Raw genomic sequence first — 17,816 nt, 5'->3', positions numbered from 1 at the left:
CGCGGCCACCAGCCGCTGCCGGCCTTGACGCGCCGCTGTCTGTGTCGAGATCCCGACATCCAGCAGCCCCGCGCCGCCGACGTCGATCCGTTCGACGCGGTGAGGCAAGATCCTGCTTCCCTTTGCTTTGTCATTTTAATATTTATATTTGATTAATTAGTTGTGTAGATTATACTGATATGATATTATCTGTGTGGGTTTGTTGATAATACTACGGTGGTTATATTTTGTGCAGTGATGCTATATATGATTAGTTTACGATTAATTTCGAAATGTTTTTGAAAGAAAAAATAATTTTGTAAAAGGGAGTATTCTGAACTATTATTATGAGAAATATTTTAAAAGAATTTATTTTGGAAGAAGTAATATTAATTAGAATATTTAAAGATTATTTTAGAATTATTGTAATGAGAAAAGAATTTACTTTGTGTAAAAGGAATTAATTTAGAATAATAATTTAAAAGAGTTTATTTTTATAAAAAGATTATTTTAAATAAATAAATTTATGATTTTTAAAGACTACTTTTGGATTATTATAATGAGAAATAAATTTAAAAAAATTATTTTGGAAAAAGAATTATTTTCTGAATTACATAGTTGCTGTTCATGATTACATTTCATGTTTTGTGAATATTTTACTGTATTCGACATGTCATGATGTGATTGCGTGAAATTAATGTTATTATTATCTCCTTGTTGTGTTTGAGAACCTTAGTAGTTCATGACTTAGTGGTCTCGTGCGTCATGAACAGACCTAGTGACATGTGTGGGTGTGCTAACTGAGTTTAGGTGGTGAACCCAAGTTTAATAGGGATTATGATTGTTGAATTAGAGAAAACGAGAAGAGTTGGGATGGGGAAGTTAATGTTTATGTGATCGGATAAGATTGTTGATGTATCTTACAGACTAGAACCAGTAAACCGTTTCGCACTGGGGTTAGTTTGTTAGGCCAAGTGAACCGTTTCGCACTTGGTCAGTGAAATCGTTTCGTCACCCGAGTTTTGCTTGAGTTCGGACCAGGTCGAAATCAGATTGCGTGTAGTCCTCACACCAAACCGTTTCGCGGGTTTGGATGCACGTAGGGGATTTGTGAACAGTCAATTATCCGGTGATATGAGCGTTGAATCTGTGTGAGATGTGGACCAGTAACTTGTTATAGAATGGCTAGTTACATGACCTCGTTATTTAGATGATTATGGATTCTTGTGAGATGTAGGTCAGTTGTGTTCTTTTCATACATAGATCAGGGTTAATATTTAATTATCTACAATTTGAGACAGATGGTATATACATGAGGGTTTCCTTGTTTGGATTATTTCGCTCGACGTACTACGTCTCGAGTTGTAGATTTTTAAGTATTAATTTCATCTAGTGTATGACCTTGTGACTTGGATGATTTCTGATCGCTAGCTGCATGATCTCGTTACCCGTTTGATTTATGGATTCTTATGATTATCGTGTTTTAGTAGTGAATTTGCATGTTGATTTTATCAGATTTCCATATGCATGTTCTTTTATCAATTCTGTTATCATATCGTTTTCTGTTTGGGTTTTCGTTTGCTCTATTTGTTTTGTGGGGTCTTGCCTTGTGCCATACACACTGACGTACACCTGTTTTCTCTAGTGTACGTCAGACTTAGAGGAAGAACAGGTTTAGCAGGACTCAGAGGATTCTCAGCAGGAGTACCCTGTAGACGGAGCAGAAGAAGGAGTCGACGCCTATTCTTTCCATTTATTAGTTGATGGTTCCGTTTACTCTTATAGTACTTCCCATTTTAGTTTGAACGATGTATTATATTTCTCTAGTATTCATTTGTTCATTTTGTATAAGGGCATGTTGACCCGAATATTATGTCTCAGATGTTATCCCATTTATGATATGATATTTTTATTCTGAGTTTGTCTATTATATTCTTGCTGATTGTGATCGGGGACCTGTGACTTCGCATTGTATTTATTTCCAGACGCTTAGCGTATTGGATTGAGAAGAAAAGAAAAGAGAAAACAAATGATAGTGTATATTCTTCTCAATCTAATACGTCGCGGGCTTGTTCACGATCCGATTCCTCTGTATTTTGGGAAGCGGGGCGTGACAGAGCATGTCACACTAGCCGTTAAAATAGTCGTTGTAAAGTGATGGATATGGTTGTTGATACTTTTCTATAAATTTACCATATGTAACCAAATAAAAGAAAAGAAAAATTTGCTAGTTCTATAAAATAATGAGCCAAATTTCTTGTTTTGAACCAAACAAATAAAATGCAACAAATAAGAAAAATTATATTTTTTGATTTCTGAAAACTTTTCATATAATGTTTTTTAAGAAATATAAAAAAATTTATATTTTGAGTGTTTTTCTTTTCTTATAATTTATAGAAATTTAACCGATCGCCCCTTTTGAGGAAGGCCAGCCTGTCTCCGGAGACGCGAGATCTCGTGAATCTGAGCTCCACTCTCTTTAATAAGTCCAATCCCCTCTGGATCTAAACTAAAACCAAATGGCCCCGTTACGGATTGGGGATTGGTGGGACCCTTGCCACGTGTCACTCAACCATCTAACTTCCGCCTTCGACTTTCGCGGCAGCCATCAAGGGACGAAATCCCCTTCATGTCGAATCAAATTCAGATGCCATTTACCCCTTCGCTTAACCTTTCAGAGCTCACCGAAGATCGGGCAATCGCCGCTTTACAGTCTCTCAGATATCGTCTGACGCGTTCTTCCTCCATTAGTCTTCCCACTTCCATCCCGGCAATTTCCTCCCGCGCAATTCACTCAGATGGCGATCCCTATCATCTCCCTCCAATCAAAGCTGCGATGCCTAATCCTCGATCACATCCCAAGAGTTTCGCTGTTCCATCGTTTCCTCAGTGAAGGCCATCTTACTGCTTCCCAACCGAACGAGCCGCTGAGCTCACGGTTGAATCTTTTTTTTCTCCTTTTTTCCTTCTTAATTTTAGTTTTTGGTAAATTTTGTTAATTTTTAGGGTTTTGGTTCTTCAGATCAAGGCGGTCCCTACGAAGCCAGTTGAAGGGCAGAAGACGGGAACTAGCGGGCTACGGAAAAAGGCACGTGGTTAGGGTTTTGTTTCTTTGACGTAATTGATTGTTGAGTGTTGGCTGATGGATTGGACTGTGGTTATGATTCTAGGTTAAGGTTTTTCGAGAAGAGAATTACCTTGCGAATTGGATCCAGGTACTGTATTGGTTATTGGATTGCAATGTAGGTTGTGAATTGTGGAAAAGGACTTGACTTTGTTTTGATTAACTTTTGTGTAGGCATTGTTTAACTCTTTGCCGCCGGATGACTTCAAGAATGGTGTGCTGGTTTTGGGGGGCGATGGGCGATACTTCAATAAAGAGGCTGCGCAGGTCCTTCGATCTTCCCTACCAAATGTTTTTCAGTCTATTTTTGCTTTTGTCCAGTAGTTTATTTGGTTATGTCCTTTTGCTTTGTGCTTTGCTCCTGCAATGCGGTGAGTTGCTTACTGAGCATATTGGCCACTGTTGTTGAATCCTTCTATAGTATTGAATTGTAAAATTGTTACAAAATTATAAATTCTAATTCTCTGAATATTATAAGTTTAATGGTTCATGTTTAGATGGATGACTATAACAGAACCAATGGAAGTGAATTACTAATGGGAGAGTGGTGATTTCATTCACTCCTTCCATATTTTCCCAAAAGTTTGTCTATTCAGAGGGGAAAAAGAAGGAAAAGAAAATGATGAAGATTTTGTGGAAGTTAAACAAAAATAGGATTCTACAGAATAAATAAATAGCATAATAGATAAGTAATCTCGATAGAAATTGCTGTAAAGTCTTTCAACAATGCCATGCGAGCTAGTCTTGTTGTTATATTTCACTTTCCTGTAGCCTTCTGACTTCAATTCTCTGTAAACTGGCTTACTTGATTGCAAGTGCAAACTTTAATCACTGTTGGGGGTTCAATTGCAAATTACAGACCCGATTCGGAGGATTTTTGTTACGTTGATTTCACTGCTTTTGCATGTGATATTTGTATATTTCATGGAGTAGTTTACAAGCTATCAAATGGTTTGGACTGAGTCACATCACTAGACAAATAGTTTAGAATCTCATTACAGGATACTGAACAGCCATTTGGCTTGAAAACAAAAGGTGCATTCAACAGTCAGTTACTGTCCACATAGAGACAATCCACTGCAGAATATTTGAGATACATATCCTTCAACAATTAATACTCAACCTTTCTGAGCTATTGCATCTCTTTCATATTTCTAACTGCAAATAAATCCTGAACTACATATCTTCAAATATTATAATCATGAGGAAACTAACCGAAGTCCGTCAACATGGGTTAGCAAGAAGAAGAAGTTAATCCTAGTTAAATATGTATTTCCTGTGTACAACTGCATCACTGCAGGTGTGTGCCTGGCATCTGCCTCTATGTGTATTCTTACCCGTATCTCTGTGTGCATCCCTAGGTGCGTCTATGACTGCCACTTGCACATATCCATGCACCATTGTCTCTATCTGTATGGCGCTTATGCGCATGCCTATCGTGCTTGTTTCCCTCTTAGGTGGCCTTATCTTTGTGTGCAATCAGCAGTTTGTGCTTGTTCAGCAAGCTTGTGTTTATGTGTGCATTCTCTCCTCTTCTTCTCTCTTTATGTTCATATAAAGTTCGGATTTAAGGTACAAAATGCCATCATGTTGGGAAAGATTTCATTGGAAGATCATCGTTTACGAGATAATTCACGTTCAGTGGTTCCAATTTAGTATTTCCACTTTTAGTTTAGAGTCTACTATGATGCTGATACTGAAAGAGTGGTTCCAATCTGAAAATGACAAATCTCCTGGAGCAAAGTCAAGGAGGGTCAAACACCAACCAAAAACTCAAAACCCTTAATACACTTACACATTGTTTAATATGCATGTTTGTTTTCCCCATTCATAATTATGCATGTATGTGGATATGGATGACCTTTTGGATTACTGTTTTCTGTTTCACTAAATTCTTAATGCCTTTTGGCATTTTTCACTATTATTGAGCAAACAATTTGGATACCGACTAAGCATACTGAAACCAGATTGCCACTCATGTAACAAACAACTAGTCCAAAATGAGCCAATATAAGGGCCAGAACATAACTGGAACATTGTAGAAATGTTACCAAGTTGATACTTGTTTCCGATAGTGTGACATCTGTTCCCTCCGGAACTGAAACAATATTGCTAAAGCTGGTATATTTACTGAAAACTCATTCCTTGCATAAAAATTTTTGGCAGCTGGCTGTTAGACAGACCTACATTTTTAAGTCGTGCAGTTTAAGCTTGGGTAATCATTGAGTAAACCTCCAAATGTTCTAGAATAGATATACCTACACAAGAGGTAGGATATATTATGTTGTCAGTTTAGATCAATATTTCTATGCCTTTTTTCTTCTACATAATGTGTGCGTCTAAGTAATGTTGTTATGATGGTAAAGTTGCCTCTTATTGCTTTCATTTTCATTTAATATTCGTATGATCTGTTTCTAATAGGTGTATTCAGTTAGGTTAGCTTTGCATTAAAATCTGAATAAGTATATGCAATTATAGGGATGGCATTATGTCTACTCCTGCTGTTTCTGCAGTAATTCGCAAGAGAAAGGTATTCTCGTATGTCTGTTTACACTAGAGCTGTTTTCTTTATTTCTCTTCTAATAGCTTATATTGATAGGCAAATGGTGGTTTTATAATGAGTGCAAGCCACAATCCAGGTGGACCAGAAAATGATTGGGGGATTAAGGTGATTTCTTCACCATATATGAACTTATTTTTCTTCTTTTTAAATATAAGATGGTAATTGTCCAAAGATTTTATAGTCCTCAAGAGCCATTTCAGCAAAAAGTTTCCAGCAGATTGATGATTAGACAACGCCTTTTACTTACATAATTAAATATGCAGATCTCTTTCACGACATCATCTTCTGAAGTGGGCAAATTCTATATATTCATTATTCATACACCAAATCAATCCTAAGCCTCTGATCGTGCCTGGCAGAAAATACGTAAACTTTACCTGAGTGAGCAAAATAACTTTCCAGATATATACTTATCTTGCTCAGTTTCAAAGCTACAGTCATCTAGGTAGTTGGTTTTCAACCGCTGCTTGGAAGTGAAGGGAATCTGCTAAAGAGTTATATTACCTACTTTTGTGTTTAACCACACTTCTTTGTCTAATATATTTGTAAGAATATTTCCATTCTAAATGGAAAATATTTGATTGTTTCTTTATTCTTGAACAACTTTCTCTTGTTTCTTACTATTTTTCTTAATAATGTTTATCTCCAGTTTAACTACAACAGTGGACAGCCTGCCCCAGAGTCGATCACAGACAAAATTTATGGAAATACACTTTCTGTACGTGTCTGATCGTTTTCTCCCTCTTACATTTCCTTTTTCTATTACGGTGTAATCTGGTCCTGTTTTCTTACTCGACTGGTGAATCTTTAATGTTTTCGAATATCAATTTTAACTGCTAACACCAGTATTACTACTGGTTGCTACCAAAAATAGACAGGAAAATATTTTGTTGATGAGTATAGGAGAACTCAATTGCATAAAGCTAGGTCCTGAATCATACAGTTAGGTAAATACTTTACGACATTTAGCTCCCATTTCCTTAAGTTTTGTCAAATCAGGGGGAATAGGTAATTATGCGTAGCCTATGATTACTAAAGTTCTACACATACAGACACAAAATAAAAGTTCACATGATCATTATAGAATTTTTTTTCCTTGGTCGACACCTTCCAAGTGAATGAATTAAGATACGAGCAAAACTATGATTTGAAGCTTCTGATTTACTAGCCCAACTTATTGATCTTGATCCAAATAGTGTAAAACCTTTCAACACCGAAGTTTAGGTGTTATATAAATTTATACTCCGTACACCTATGCAACTCACGTTCAAGACCGCCTATTTTAAGTCTGACTTAGAACACTCTATCTTTTGGGATTTAAAATGATAACGTATAGTTTCCAACTAATGGAATCAAAGCTCAAATCACTGGTAGAGTCCTATTCAAACTCTCCATAACTATACGTATACAGATGTAAAATTTAAGGCTTTATAGTTTCCTAGGATTAAATTTAAAGTTTGTTTCCATCTACCAAAGTATATGGTAATCCACGCTAATGGATGATTCACAACTCCCATCTTGATATATGGGTTGTAAACATATGAGATGCAAAAATTGTGGTTTTTGAATATTTATAATCCTTTTCATCTAACAGTTGCAAAATGAATGACTGTTTAATATAGAACAGAACGAATCAATAACTGGATGATTGAAAGTTTAAAATGCATAATCTTTTATCGATATGTCTTTTATGACTCGATATACAAAATGAACAGAATGCATTGCCCATTTATGTGATCCATCTTGAAGTTTTAAAGGTGAGAACAAACTTTACTTTTGAACAGAATGCAGAGGTCCATGTGCCCATGTGTACACGCACAACACCCGACCACATTCCCCCACAGCCACCTGTCTTCCCACATGCGCTCACGCGCGCACACACACATAATACCGTATGCGTGTAAGCATGTACATATGTAGATCACCATCTGACGGTTATTGTCCCCTTCTAGATATGAATTTTTCTTAACAATTTCAATAATCACGTAGGTGATGAATAACCATTTCTAGTGTGGAATGCGAGGGATTATTACCATCATCACACTCATGAACTACTTTTTTTTTGTTTAAATTTTGGCATTTGCCAAAATTGGGGGTTAATAAGTGAATGTAGTAATGGTAATAGATGACAGTTGTAACATAGTAACAAAGCAAATGGGATCTTCAACATTTCATTAGAGACTCAAGAGTGCTTCATTAGATTGTTTGGACTAATATTAAACAGTTCTGAATAATCATTAGATTATCAGCATCTGCTCAACAGCGGTAGCTCACATTTAATGAATAATCGAGGCAATTTAGTATGCATTTGGACTATGTGATGAGCCTATTGCTGCTGATGTTGATGCTGTTCTGAATTCTTGAATCATTATTCTCTTTTTATCTGTTCATGTGCATTCTTTACAGTATATTTTTAATTTATAAAGTGTTTATAATAGAACTCAACGCCTTACTTTAATGTTATGCGTATTAGCCATTATGAGTTCTATTTTTATATGAACTCCAGATGTTTTGCAATGTATTAGCCATTATGAGTTCTAATTTATAATATCTGCAGATTTCTGAAATTAAAGTAGCAGATATCCCTGATGTGGACCTCTCACGCATAGGAATTACAAACTATGGTAACTTCAACATAGAGGTGATAGATCCAGTTTCTGATTACTTGGAATTAATGGAGGTAAGCAGTGAAGCGGCACTAACCTTTAAATTATTGCTTTAAATCTTTCTTCTCTTTGAGTAACAGCTGAAATTATTTCTTTTCAGGATGTGTTTGACTTTCAGCTTATCAAAGATCTTCTTTCTAGACCAGATTTCAGGTACATGATATCCAGGATGAAAATTTAAGGACAGAATTCTACCAATATGAATGGAAAGAAAATCTGACATAATCTTTGTAATCAATCACTTTGAAAAGAAGCGTTATGCGTATTGCACCTATGACAGAAAAAGCCTGCACAATGGTTGCTAGAATGTTAAACGTTGTGAGGGTGATTTTGGATTTAATCAGTTATTGTTCAAAAGAGGGCCTACTTAGGTTTCACATGGTGCATATTTGCCGTTGAAAATTGTGCATCAGTTGTGCTATACCAAGATATGCGCACTCGCTAATGCTAATAAAGAAGTATCGTCAAGTTTGATGCTCTATGAGCCATAAAGCGGCGGTCGATTCAGACGCATGGATATTATAGCTTGAATTATTAAACGTTTTTGTAGCTTTTGATGAATACTTCAGGTTTTATCAACAATTTTTGTCCAAATTGATTGCCTACTCTGGTTTAGAAGAAATTGGGGATTGGTACCAAGATAAAGCACACGAGGAAAAGTTCATAAGATACTTGTGTGAGTTATTTTTTTAATGAGGGAATTACTGTTTTGTTTGTGGTCAATCGACAAGAAAAAAAAATTACTTTCTTCTTTTCTTGCCACTGTCATCAAGACTAATCCCTTAAACAATATTTTTACTGTTTCTCTTGATTGTTTCTGCTTCTTCAATATGTTTTGATGTGGAATATATTGCATGGTGATGGAGTTCAAATGTGCCGTCGTCAATGGAGTCAATAGAAAGCTAAAATCAGTTTAGTAAGAAATATGAATAAAACAAATGTAAGGTCCCTAGGATAAAACTTTCTCCACAGTGCTTTCAGTTACTCATAATCTTCAGCTTCAACCATCAGCTATTTATATATATAGTAAGATCTACTGGAGTAGTTGTCAAAGTTTAGTATACCCCTTTACTGTTATTGGGTTGGGTATCCTTAGTTCTTCATGCATGTTTACCATCGAAAGAGCATTCTTTATTCAAAGTTGTATTCTCCATGGTTGATGCTGTTTTTCTTCAATGTGTTTAATCAAATACCTATTCCAACAATTAATAGACGTGTGAGCTAAAATGAAGCAGAAAACCAAAACACAAAGCACACTGCATATTCTACGGTAATTTTCATGGTGATGACCATTAAGCTGGAAATGTAGTTAATCATGTCTGCCTATTTGTTGGAAACTGTCACGTGGAACTGGGGCCACTATGCCAAAATCCAAATGGTATAAATACCATTCTGCTCCTTAGCTACTCTGTAGACATCTTCAGTTTTTAAAAATTGTTAATTTTGCTAGGACTGTTGTCTGGATTATAATACATTGATTTGGTTTACAAAAAGGTTTTTGAAATTGTAATTCTGCGCCTAGTTAAACCCAGGGATCCTTTTTCTTTAATTCGAAGGAAGCTTATGATATAACGAGTCTTACTGGGATTATCAATATTTTCTTAGCATAACTAATAGACTGTGCATGTTAGAGTTAATGAATAATGAGAAAAAAATCTCAACTCTTTTTCACTTTTTTGAGAGACCAATTAGGATGCGTTGTTCAGTGATTTGTTTGATTCCAAGCGAGTTAAAATAGAGAATCATGCTTCTGAGAAAGTCATTTCGGTATCCTACTTCCCACTTTGATGTAATTAGCGTTTACGGTATAATTTGGTGACATCTATCATGCTATGTTCTCTCGGTACTCAGAGCAGCTCTTGCTCCCTATAACATGCTATGTTCTCTCGGTACTCAGCGCAGCTCTTGCTCCCTATAACTGTTACTGAATAGGATACTGGTATGAGAATTGTTATACATGTGGGTTGTGCAGAGGCATAAAAACCTATGCGACCGAGGAGCGTTAAGTTTTCTTATTCATTGTTAGTGCATGACCCATTTGTTTAAGTTTTGTAAAATGGTGGCTTTTTGGCACCATTGGTTATATATAGCTCCCACTTAAAGGTATCTGATGTGTTATTTATGACTCCGAATATAACTTTGGATCAGTTCTAATGTTTTGACAGATCATCCTTTCTCTTTAACATTATTTGTTTATAGTTGTTTCTAATATATATATATACAATTCTGTTGTGTATGTTTGTGCTGGTTTTAGTTTTGTGTTGTTCCGAGAAGATAATTAATCCTTGTAGGCTTCATCAATAGCCAAATCTTGCTTTTATATTTGAAGCATATGGTTAAAATATAATGATTCAGCTAAAATTTTCAGGTTTACATTTGATGCCATGCATGCAGTGACGGGTGCATATGCAAAACCTATATTTGTAGATCGACTTGGAGCCAACCCGGTTTAATACGAAACACATTAACACATTGTAAATAAATGACACCTTAATTGCAGTTTAAGAATATAAACTTATATATACCTTGCAGGATTGCATCTCAAATGGAGTTCCTTTAGAAGATTTTGGTCATGGCCATCCTGATCCTAATCTGACGTAAGGAGGGAAAAAGAAGAAGATGCATCTTATCAGAAAGTTCTTGATTCTGGTCTATGGATCCATCTTTTACTTTTCTTTTTTTTTACTTTTTGGACAGGTATGCTAAAGATCTGGTGGAGATTATGTATGCAGAAAATGCACCTGATCTTGGAGCAGCAAGTGATGGTAGGTACAAGGCTCAATATTTGATGTGCCAACATGAATGATATGCAGAACCTTAACTTTAAAACCGTAAATAATTAAAAAGCTTGAAACAGGGAAATTGCATCATATATATCTCAGAACTTTTAATAGTGCAGAATTATTGCACTGAGCTTAAACATCAAGCCTTCCCTCTACTTCATCTTTTCCAGCCAAATGCTAAATACCGAGTTTTGTTTTAAGCTATTTGAAACTTTTCATGTCTTCCTAATGAGGACAAGAAATGACAATATTTGATTAGTTGATATATTTTTGAATTTTGAATTTTGAAATCTAAAATTTGAATTTTGAATTTTGAAATTTGAAATTTGAAATTTAGTTTAATTTTAGTTGAGTGATTTGAGGGATTGTTGTTTGTTTCTATTTTTATTGCACGTTGTGTGCACGTAGTTTTTTTTTTATAAATAAGGTTGTATGAGACCATTGAAAATCAATGAATTATTGAATGAAAAATTGCATTAGCTAAAATCTGGTGTGAAGCCTTGGGTGTGAAACCTAGGCCTCGGGTGTGAAACCCTAGGCCGTTCCCTATGTCCTCTTCCTCCAGTCGCCAAGCATTCCCTCGTCTTCCCCACGTCAACAATCAGTCAAACCCTCCTCTTCCCTGCAACCACCAGATCCACACTCAGTTCGCCCTTGATCTCCACCTCCGCACCACCAGCGTCATCATCTCCTCCCAAGCAGCCGCCCTACTCCCACTGTCACCGAGCCTCCTTTCCCAGCAACTGCCGCCTTCATGTACACCAACTGTTTGGCAAAATTCCCCACCAGAGCAATACTACTACTGTCACAGCCGCTTACCACAAATCATCACATCGCTATCGTCCCGTCAACCTTACCGACCCCGTCACTCTAGTCGCTGCTCAGAATCGCCGCCACCTTCGTCGTTCAGATTCGTCACCACGTCGTTATCTGTTCAACACCGTCGCACTCGTCGTCATCAGATCTTCGCCTCGTCGTCGTCGTTCAGTTCACCGTTGTCGTCACCCCACCTCCAGAGATCTCTCACGTCGAGTCTGTTCAGACTGATGAAGGTTTCGTTTTCTTTCGTCCCTTATTTTTCTATTGATTTCATTTTGTTAGTTAATTGTATGAATAATACATCTCTAAACTCTTATCATATATTTACTGCTTAAAGTATAATTGTGAGTTGAGAGAAACTGAACATGTGATTGTTAAAACTTGATATTGATTGTAAAACTTGTGCAATGATAATGAATATTGTAATTAAATTATTCGAGATTGGGATTGTTTATGACTATCATTGCAAATCTTGTTAAAATCCATCTGTCGCATTAACTGTTTTAATTAATTTCCTACCGAATAAAATGATTTTTAGGCGAAACGGTGCGTTGTTTAAATTAGATCGCTGATTCCGATAGACTCCCTCCCCCGTTTCGCATCATTTTGGTATCAGAGCATGGTTCTAGGGTAGGAATTTTTTTAATTTTTTTTTTGAGTCTTTTAATTGATAAAAAAATCATTCATCTCATTTAGTTGTTAGTACTTGTCACTCGCACATGTCTACCATATCGATTAGAAAAATCAAGTGAGTCAACTAGTGAGTCAACTAGTGAGTCAAGCATGTCAGGCAGTGTAGAGTCCGAACTCCTTAAGAAATTCGGTGAACTAGCAGCACGATTTGACGACACCAATGAAAGGCTTGCTAGGCTCGCAGAAGCGCGCGTTACAACTCCGCCACGAGGTCAAGTCTATGGATACCCACTGCAAGGTCATGGGTACATCGTTCATCGACCCCCACCTCAACTTGTGCCTGATCCACCAACCTTTGATGGTAAGCTCGATCCAGAAACTTTCTTTGGCTGGCTGAAGAGCATGGATCGCTACTTCGATTGGTACATCCTGACAGAATCTCAGAAAATCAAGTTTGCCACAATGAAGCTCACCGGAACCGCCTGTCAATATTGGTCTAACTTTGAAATGATAAGGCATATTAGATGTGAGTTACCAATTTTTACTTGGCGAGAAATGACCGACGAACTGAAACGAAAATATCTCCTGTCATCATTTATTCATAGATTGCTAGATAAGTGGCATTGTCTTACTCAGGGAACCAAATCTGTAAAAGAGTATGTTACTCAATTTGATGAATTGTTTACTCGATGCAGCACCATTGAGCAAGAGGCACCAATGAAAGTCTTGTTAAAGTTTAGAGCCGGATTGAGAAGTGACCTCCAAACCAAACTCTTTGCTCGAGGAGTAGACACCCTTGAGAGAGCTTACGTCTTAGTTCAAAATCTAGATGAAGCCAAATTCCACCAATCTCATAGTGGTCAGGATTTTCGAACTCATTCCTCCCAGTCTTCTCGTGCCACTACCTCTAGTCAGCATCCGAGTCAATTTAGCCCTAGTTATTCCCAGTCTAGAGTCGATCCCAAGGGCCAGAAGTCAGAAAGATCTCTCTCCAAACTTAACCCAATAATGCAATGTTACAATTGTCAAGGATATGAGCACGTTGCATCCGTCTGTACAACTCTGTTCAGAGTTAGAATTAATAAGCCGTCTGTAACGGAATCAAAATCTATTATTGAGGAAACTGTTACCCAAGCCGTAAATTTGACAGAATCTAACTCTGATAAGAAAATCCAGGATAGTATAATCGAAGAACCATACATTTCTGTACCTTCTGAAACTACCCCAACAATTGTGGAGTTGATTAAAATTTCATACAATGACAACACTCCGGTCCTTTCCTAAGCTACCCACATGATCACGGAGTTCACTGATGTTATCCCTAAAATTGTTTCTGAAATTGAAAGGCCAACGCCTCTTGAACTCCCTCCCGTAATTGAAAACGTTGTTGATGTCCCTCACGAAGTCCTCCCAGACAATTATGATACCCAACACGTTCCTGATGATATATGTATGGAAGTTGAATATCAAACTAAGCCTAGTGAAATAACTACCATACTAGATATCCCACCACCATGCATTGTCCCAACAATCACTCCCACATATACTGATCCATTTTGGGAGAAAATATTGATTAGGGATACAAGCTGTAGCACGAGTGTTTTCATTTCCTTTTTCTCTCATGTTAAGTGCACCAAAATACTCATCTTTCCTGCATGTGTCTGCATGTTCCTCACTATCATTGTTAGGACAAGAAATTTGTTATGCACATCAACGAAGGAACACCTAATTATTTCATTTGATAGAGGACGTTATGCGTATTGAACACTTCGTTGAGTTTACATCTGTCATTGATCTCATTGTTTGAGTCTGCATTTCATCATGAACAATTGAGTTGATTTACATCATTTTTATTTTGTATTGATCATATAATGGGGAATCAGTGATCTAATTTGAATAAATACATTGTTAACTGAAATAAATGATATGGAGTCAGGACATAATTTAAAACTATTAATGCTGATATTTTAGATGGTTTGGACTTGTCCAATACAGTTTTTTTATAGCTGTTTAAGATTTTACATGATATTTATGGGCTTTTCCAGCTCTTGAACTAATTAATGACAACATTTATTAATTTGGTCATAGTTCTATTTTCAATATTGAGTGATTAAACAGTTCACAATGTTATTGGCAGTCCACTGATATAAGCCTGATCCTAACCTATTATTTATGAGAGTTCTTTCACTTTACTCCATTTCTATATATTCATCCATACAGCAGTGAATTTTGATAATATTTTAGATGGTGAATTTACAATACAATCTAGCTAATAATTTGAGATGCAAAAAAATAACTGACAGCAGATTAAGATGCAGACAGAGTATATTGAAGATGTCAAGTTTCTGTAGCTAACTCGACGGAGTCGAGTTTTCTCCCACCCGGGGAGAATAATGAGGACAAGAAATGACAATATTTGATTAGTTGATATATTTTTGAATTTTGAATTTTGAAATCTAAAATTTAAAATTTAAAATTTGAATTTTAAAATTTGAAATTTGAAATTTAGTTTAATTTTAGTTGAGTGATTTGAGGGATTGTTGTTTGTTTCTATTTTTATTATACGTTGTATACACGTAGTTTTTTTTATAAATAATGTTGTATGAGACTATTGAAAATCAATGAATTATTGAATGAAAAATTACATTAGCTAAAATCTGGTGTGAAGCCTTGGGTGTGAAACCTAGGCCTCGGGTGTGAAACCCTAGGTCGTTCCCTATGTCCTCTTCCTCCAGTCGCCAAGCATTCCCTCGTCTTCCCCACGTCAACAATCAGTCAAACCCTCATCTTCCCTGCAACCATCAGATCCACACTCAGTTCGCCCCTGATCTCCACCTCCGCACCACCAGCGTCATCATCTCCTCCCAAGCAGCCGCCCTACTCCCACTGTCACCGAGCCTCCTTTCCCAGCAACTGCCGCCTTCATGTACACCAACTGTTTGGCAAAATTCCCTATCAGAGCAATACTACCACTGCCACAGCCGCTTACCACAAATCATCACATCGCTATCGTCCCGTCAACCTTACCGACGTCGTCACTCTAGTCGCTGCTCAGAATCGCCGCCACCTTCGTCGTTCAGATTCGTCACCACGTTGTTATCAGTTCAACACCGTCGCACTCGTCGTCGTCAGATCTCCGCCTCGTCGTCGTCGTTCAGTTCACCGTTGTCGTCACCCCACCTCCAGAGGTCTCTCACGTCGAGTCTGTTCAGACTGACGAAGGTTTTGTTTTCTTTCGTCCCTTATTTTTCTGTTGATTTTATTTTGTTAGTTAATTACATGAATAATACATCTCTAAACTCTTATCATATATTCACTGCTTAAAGTATAATTGTGAGTTGAGAGAAACTGAACATGTGATTGTTAAAACTTGATATTGATTGTAAAACTTGTGCAATGATAATGAATATTACAATTAAATTATTCGAGATTGGGATTGTTTATGACTATCATTGCAAATCTTGTTAAAATCCATCTGTCGCATTAACTGCTTTAATTAATTTCCTACCGAATAAAATGATTTTTGGGCCAAACGGTGCGTTGTTTAAGTTAGATCGCTGATTCCGATAGACCCCCTCCCCCGTTTTGCATCACTTCCCCTATACAATTTTTGGCTTCCCATGCTTTCCATTGTACTTGTATCTCTCTGCTCACCTCATATCAATTAGATCTTATTTCTGTATAATTTCAATCATTCCACCAGACTGGAAACACACAAATTACTTCACCAAAATTCATGACAACGCTCTGAAAGTTTGTATTTAATTGCTTCATGCATTGACTTTTTAGATTGCTCAATGGACTCATCCGTTCTCTATCTGGTTATATCATGTGTCCATCTCCTGCATAGGAGTTCTGTTGCTAGAGGAAAGCTGAGTCTTAAAAATGTTACCTTCACAATTATATCATGTGTCCATCAGATTACTTATTATCATTACTTGTTGATGTTACTGTTGACTGAATCATTTGTTACTGTTGACTGAATCATTTTTTAGGTTTTCATTTGTATGGATAGTTATTTAATACATGTTGTAAGGTCTGAGAGTCTGTGGAGATATCTTGACTCTGTGGATTGTTTGAGTTGCCATTTAAGTTGAGAACTGATAATCATACAGTAGAATTTTCCATTATAACGTAAAACTGATGATTCAGGGGATGGTGATCGGAACATGATTCTTGGAAGAAATTTTTTTATCACTCCATCTGATTCTGTTGCAATTATTGCTGCTAATGCTCAGGCAGCAATCCCATATTTTCAAGATGGTCCTAAGGTACAAATGTGTATAGTTAATCCTGAGTTCCATGTGAAATATGGTGCAGTTCAACCACTTTTACTTCCACAAACTCACAGCTGAATATCACCAGGGACTCGCTAGGTCTATGCCAACAAGTGGCGCCCTTGATCGTGTTGCTGAGAAACTAAATCTTCCATTCTATGAGGTTTAACCTCCTTAGCTTTTGTTGTTTGGGAGTGTTATAGGATTTGAATCAAATTGGAATTGATTTATCTTGTGCGCAGGTTCCCACTGGCTGGAAATTCTTTGGCAACTTAATGGATGCTGGGAGGTTGTCTATCTGTGGGGAGGAAAGCTTTGGAACTGGTTCTGATCACATCCGCGAGAAGGATGGAATATGGTAAGTCTTGCTTGAGAAATATAAAATTTCTCCTAAAGGTTTTATGTGGAGCTTGCCACATGAATCAGCAGATAAATTATCAAGTAGCACATATACTTGTTGGATGTTGTGATATGAAACAGTTGTTGAGCCAACACATTCTTCATTTTTCAGTCAAATTACACCGCTTACCATATATTTCCATAGGCTCTTGTACACACGTGTATTCCCTGTCCATGGTAGCGTTTCAACAAACAACTTTTGGACAATTGAGTTTCTTCCAAATACCCGGTCACACTGATATTTCCTTAAGTGCTGTAGAATATCACCCCTCTCAGCCTTCTCACAAAAGAATGATTTCCTAATTCAGACTCTACATCCAGATTCAGCTCTGCCCTTCTTTCTTCCTGTACTTGCAATGAATGAGGGCAACTCCATGATACATGAATCAGATCCTCAGCTGCTTCTGAACATCCCTTTGAGATTTCCATTACAGTTGGTGGCTTACCATGTGGAAAATTCCAATAAAAAAACATTTCAGCTTTGGTGCAGGAGGCAATCTCCAATTAACTTCCAATTTGAGCACTGTGCATCTGAGCTTCTTTCTCCTAGCTTTTGATCTTCTTTCACTATTT

General features: G+C 36.9%; 2 protein-coding genes across 2 annotated transcripts in view; both read left to right on the top strand.

Moving 5' to 3' along the window:
• LOC109838952 (phosphoglucomutase, chloroplastic-like) lies at window positions 2,609-3,435 on the top strand. The gene is made up of 5 exons (XM_020407384.1): window positions 2,609-2,691; window positions 2,875-2,917; window positions 3,002-3,067; window positions 3,150-3,194; window positions 3,278-3,435. The coding sequence occupies exons 1-5, from the start codon at window positions 2,609-2,611 to the stop codon at window positions 3,425-3,427; spliced, it is 387 nt and encodes a 128-aa protein (XP_020262973.1). The 3' UTR covers window positions 3,428-3,435.
• LOC109837757 (phosphoglucomutase, chloroplastic) overlaps window positions 5,527-17,816 on the top strand; it is a 14,459-nt gene continuing 2,169 nt past the window's right edge. Inside the window, exons 1-11 of the mRNA XM_020406105.1 lie at window positions 5,527-5,633; window positions 5,703-5,771; window positions 6,316-6,384; window positions 8,224-8,346; window positions 8,433-8,485; window positions 10,701-10,779; window positions 10,865-10,929; window positions 11,030-11,097; window positions 16,720-16,838; window positions 16,933-17,007; window positions 17,087-17,202. Of these exons, the coding sequence (XP_020261694.1) occupies window positions 5,592-5,633; window positions 5,703-5,771; window positions 6,316-6,384; window positions 8,224-8,346; window positions 8,433-8,485; window positions 10,701-10,779; window positions 10,865-10,929; window positions 11,030-11,097; window positions 16,720-16,838; window positions 16,933-17,007; window positions 17,087-17,202 (878 nt within the window). The 5' untranslated portion in view covers window positions 5,527-5,591. The remainder of the gene's footprint in view (window positions 5,634-5,702; window positions 5,772-6,315; window positions 6,385-8,223; window positions 8,347-8,432; window positions 8,486-10,700; window positions 10,780-10,864; window positions 10,930-11,029; window positions 11,098-16,719; window positions 16,839-16,932; window positions 17,008-17,086; window positions 17,203-17,816) is intronic.

This window comes from Asparagus officinalis, chromosome 4 (genome assembly GCF_001876935.1).
Source record: "Asparagus officinalis chromosome 4, Aspof.V1, whole genome shotgun sequence".
NCBI lineage: Eukaryota > Viridiplantae > Streptophyta > Magnoliopsida > Asparagales > Asparagaceae > Asparagus > Asparagus officinalis.
Note: the sequence above shows the minus strand (reverse complement) of the source record. Positions and strands in the feature narration are given on the sequence as shown.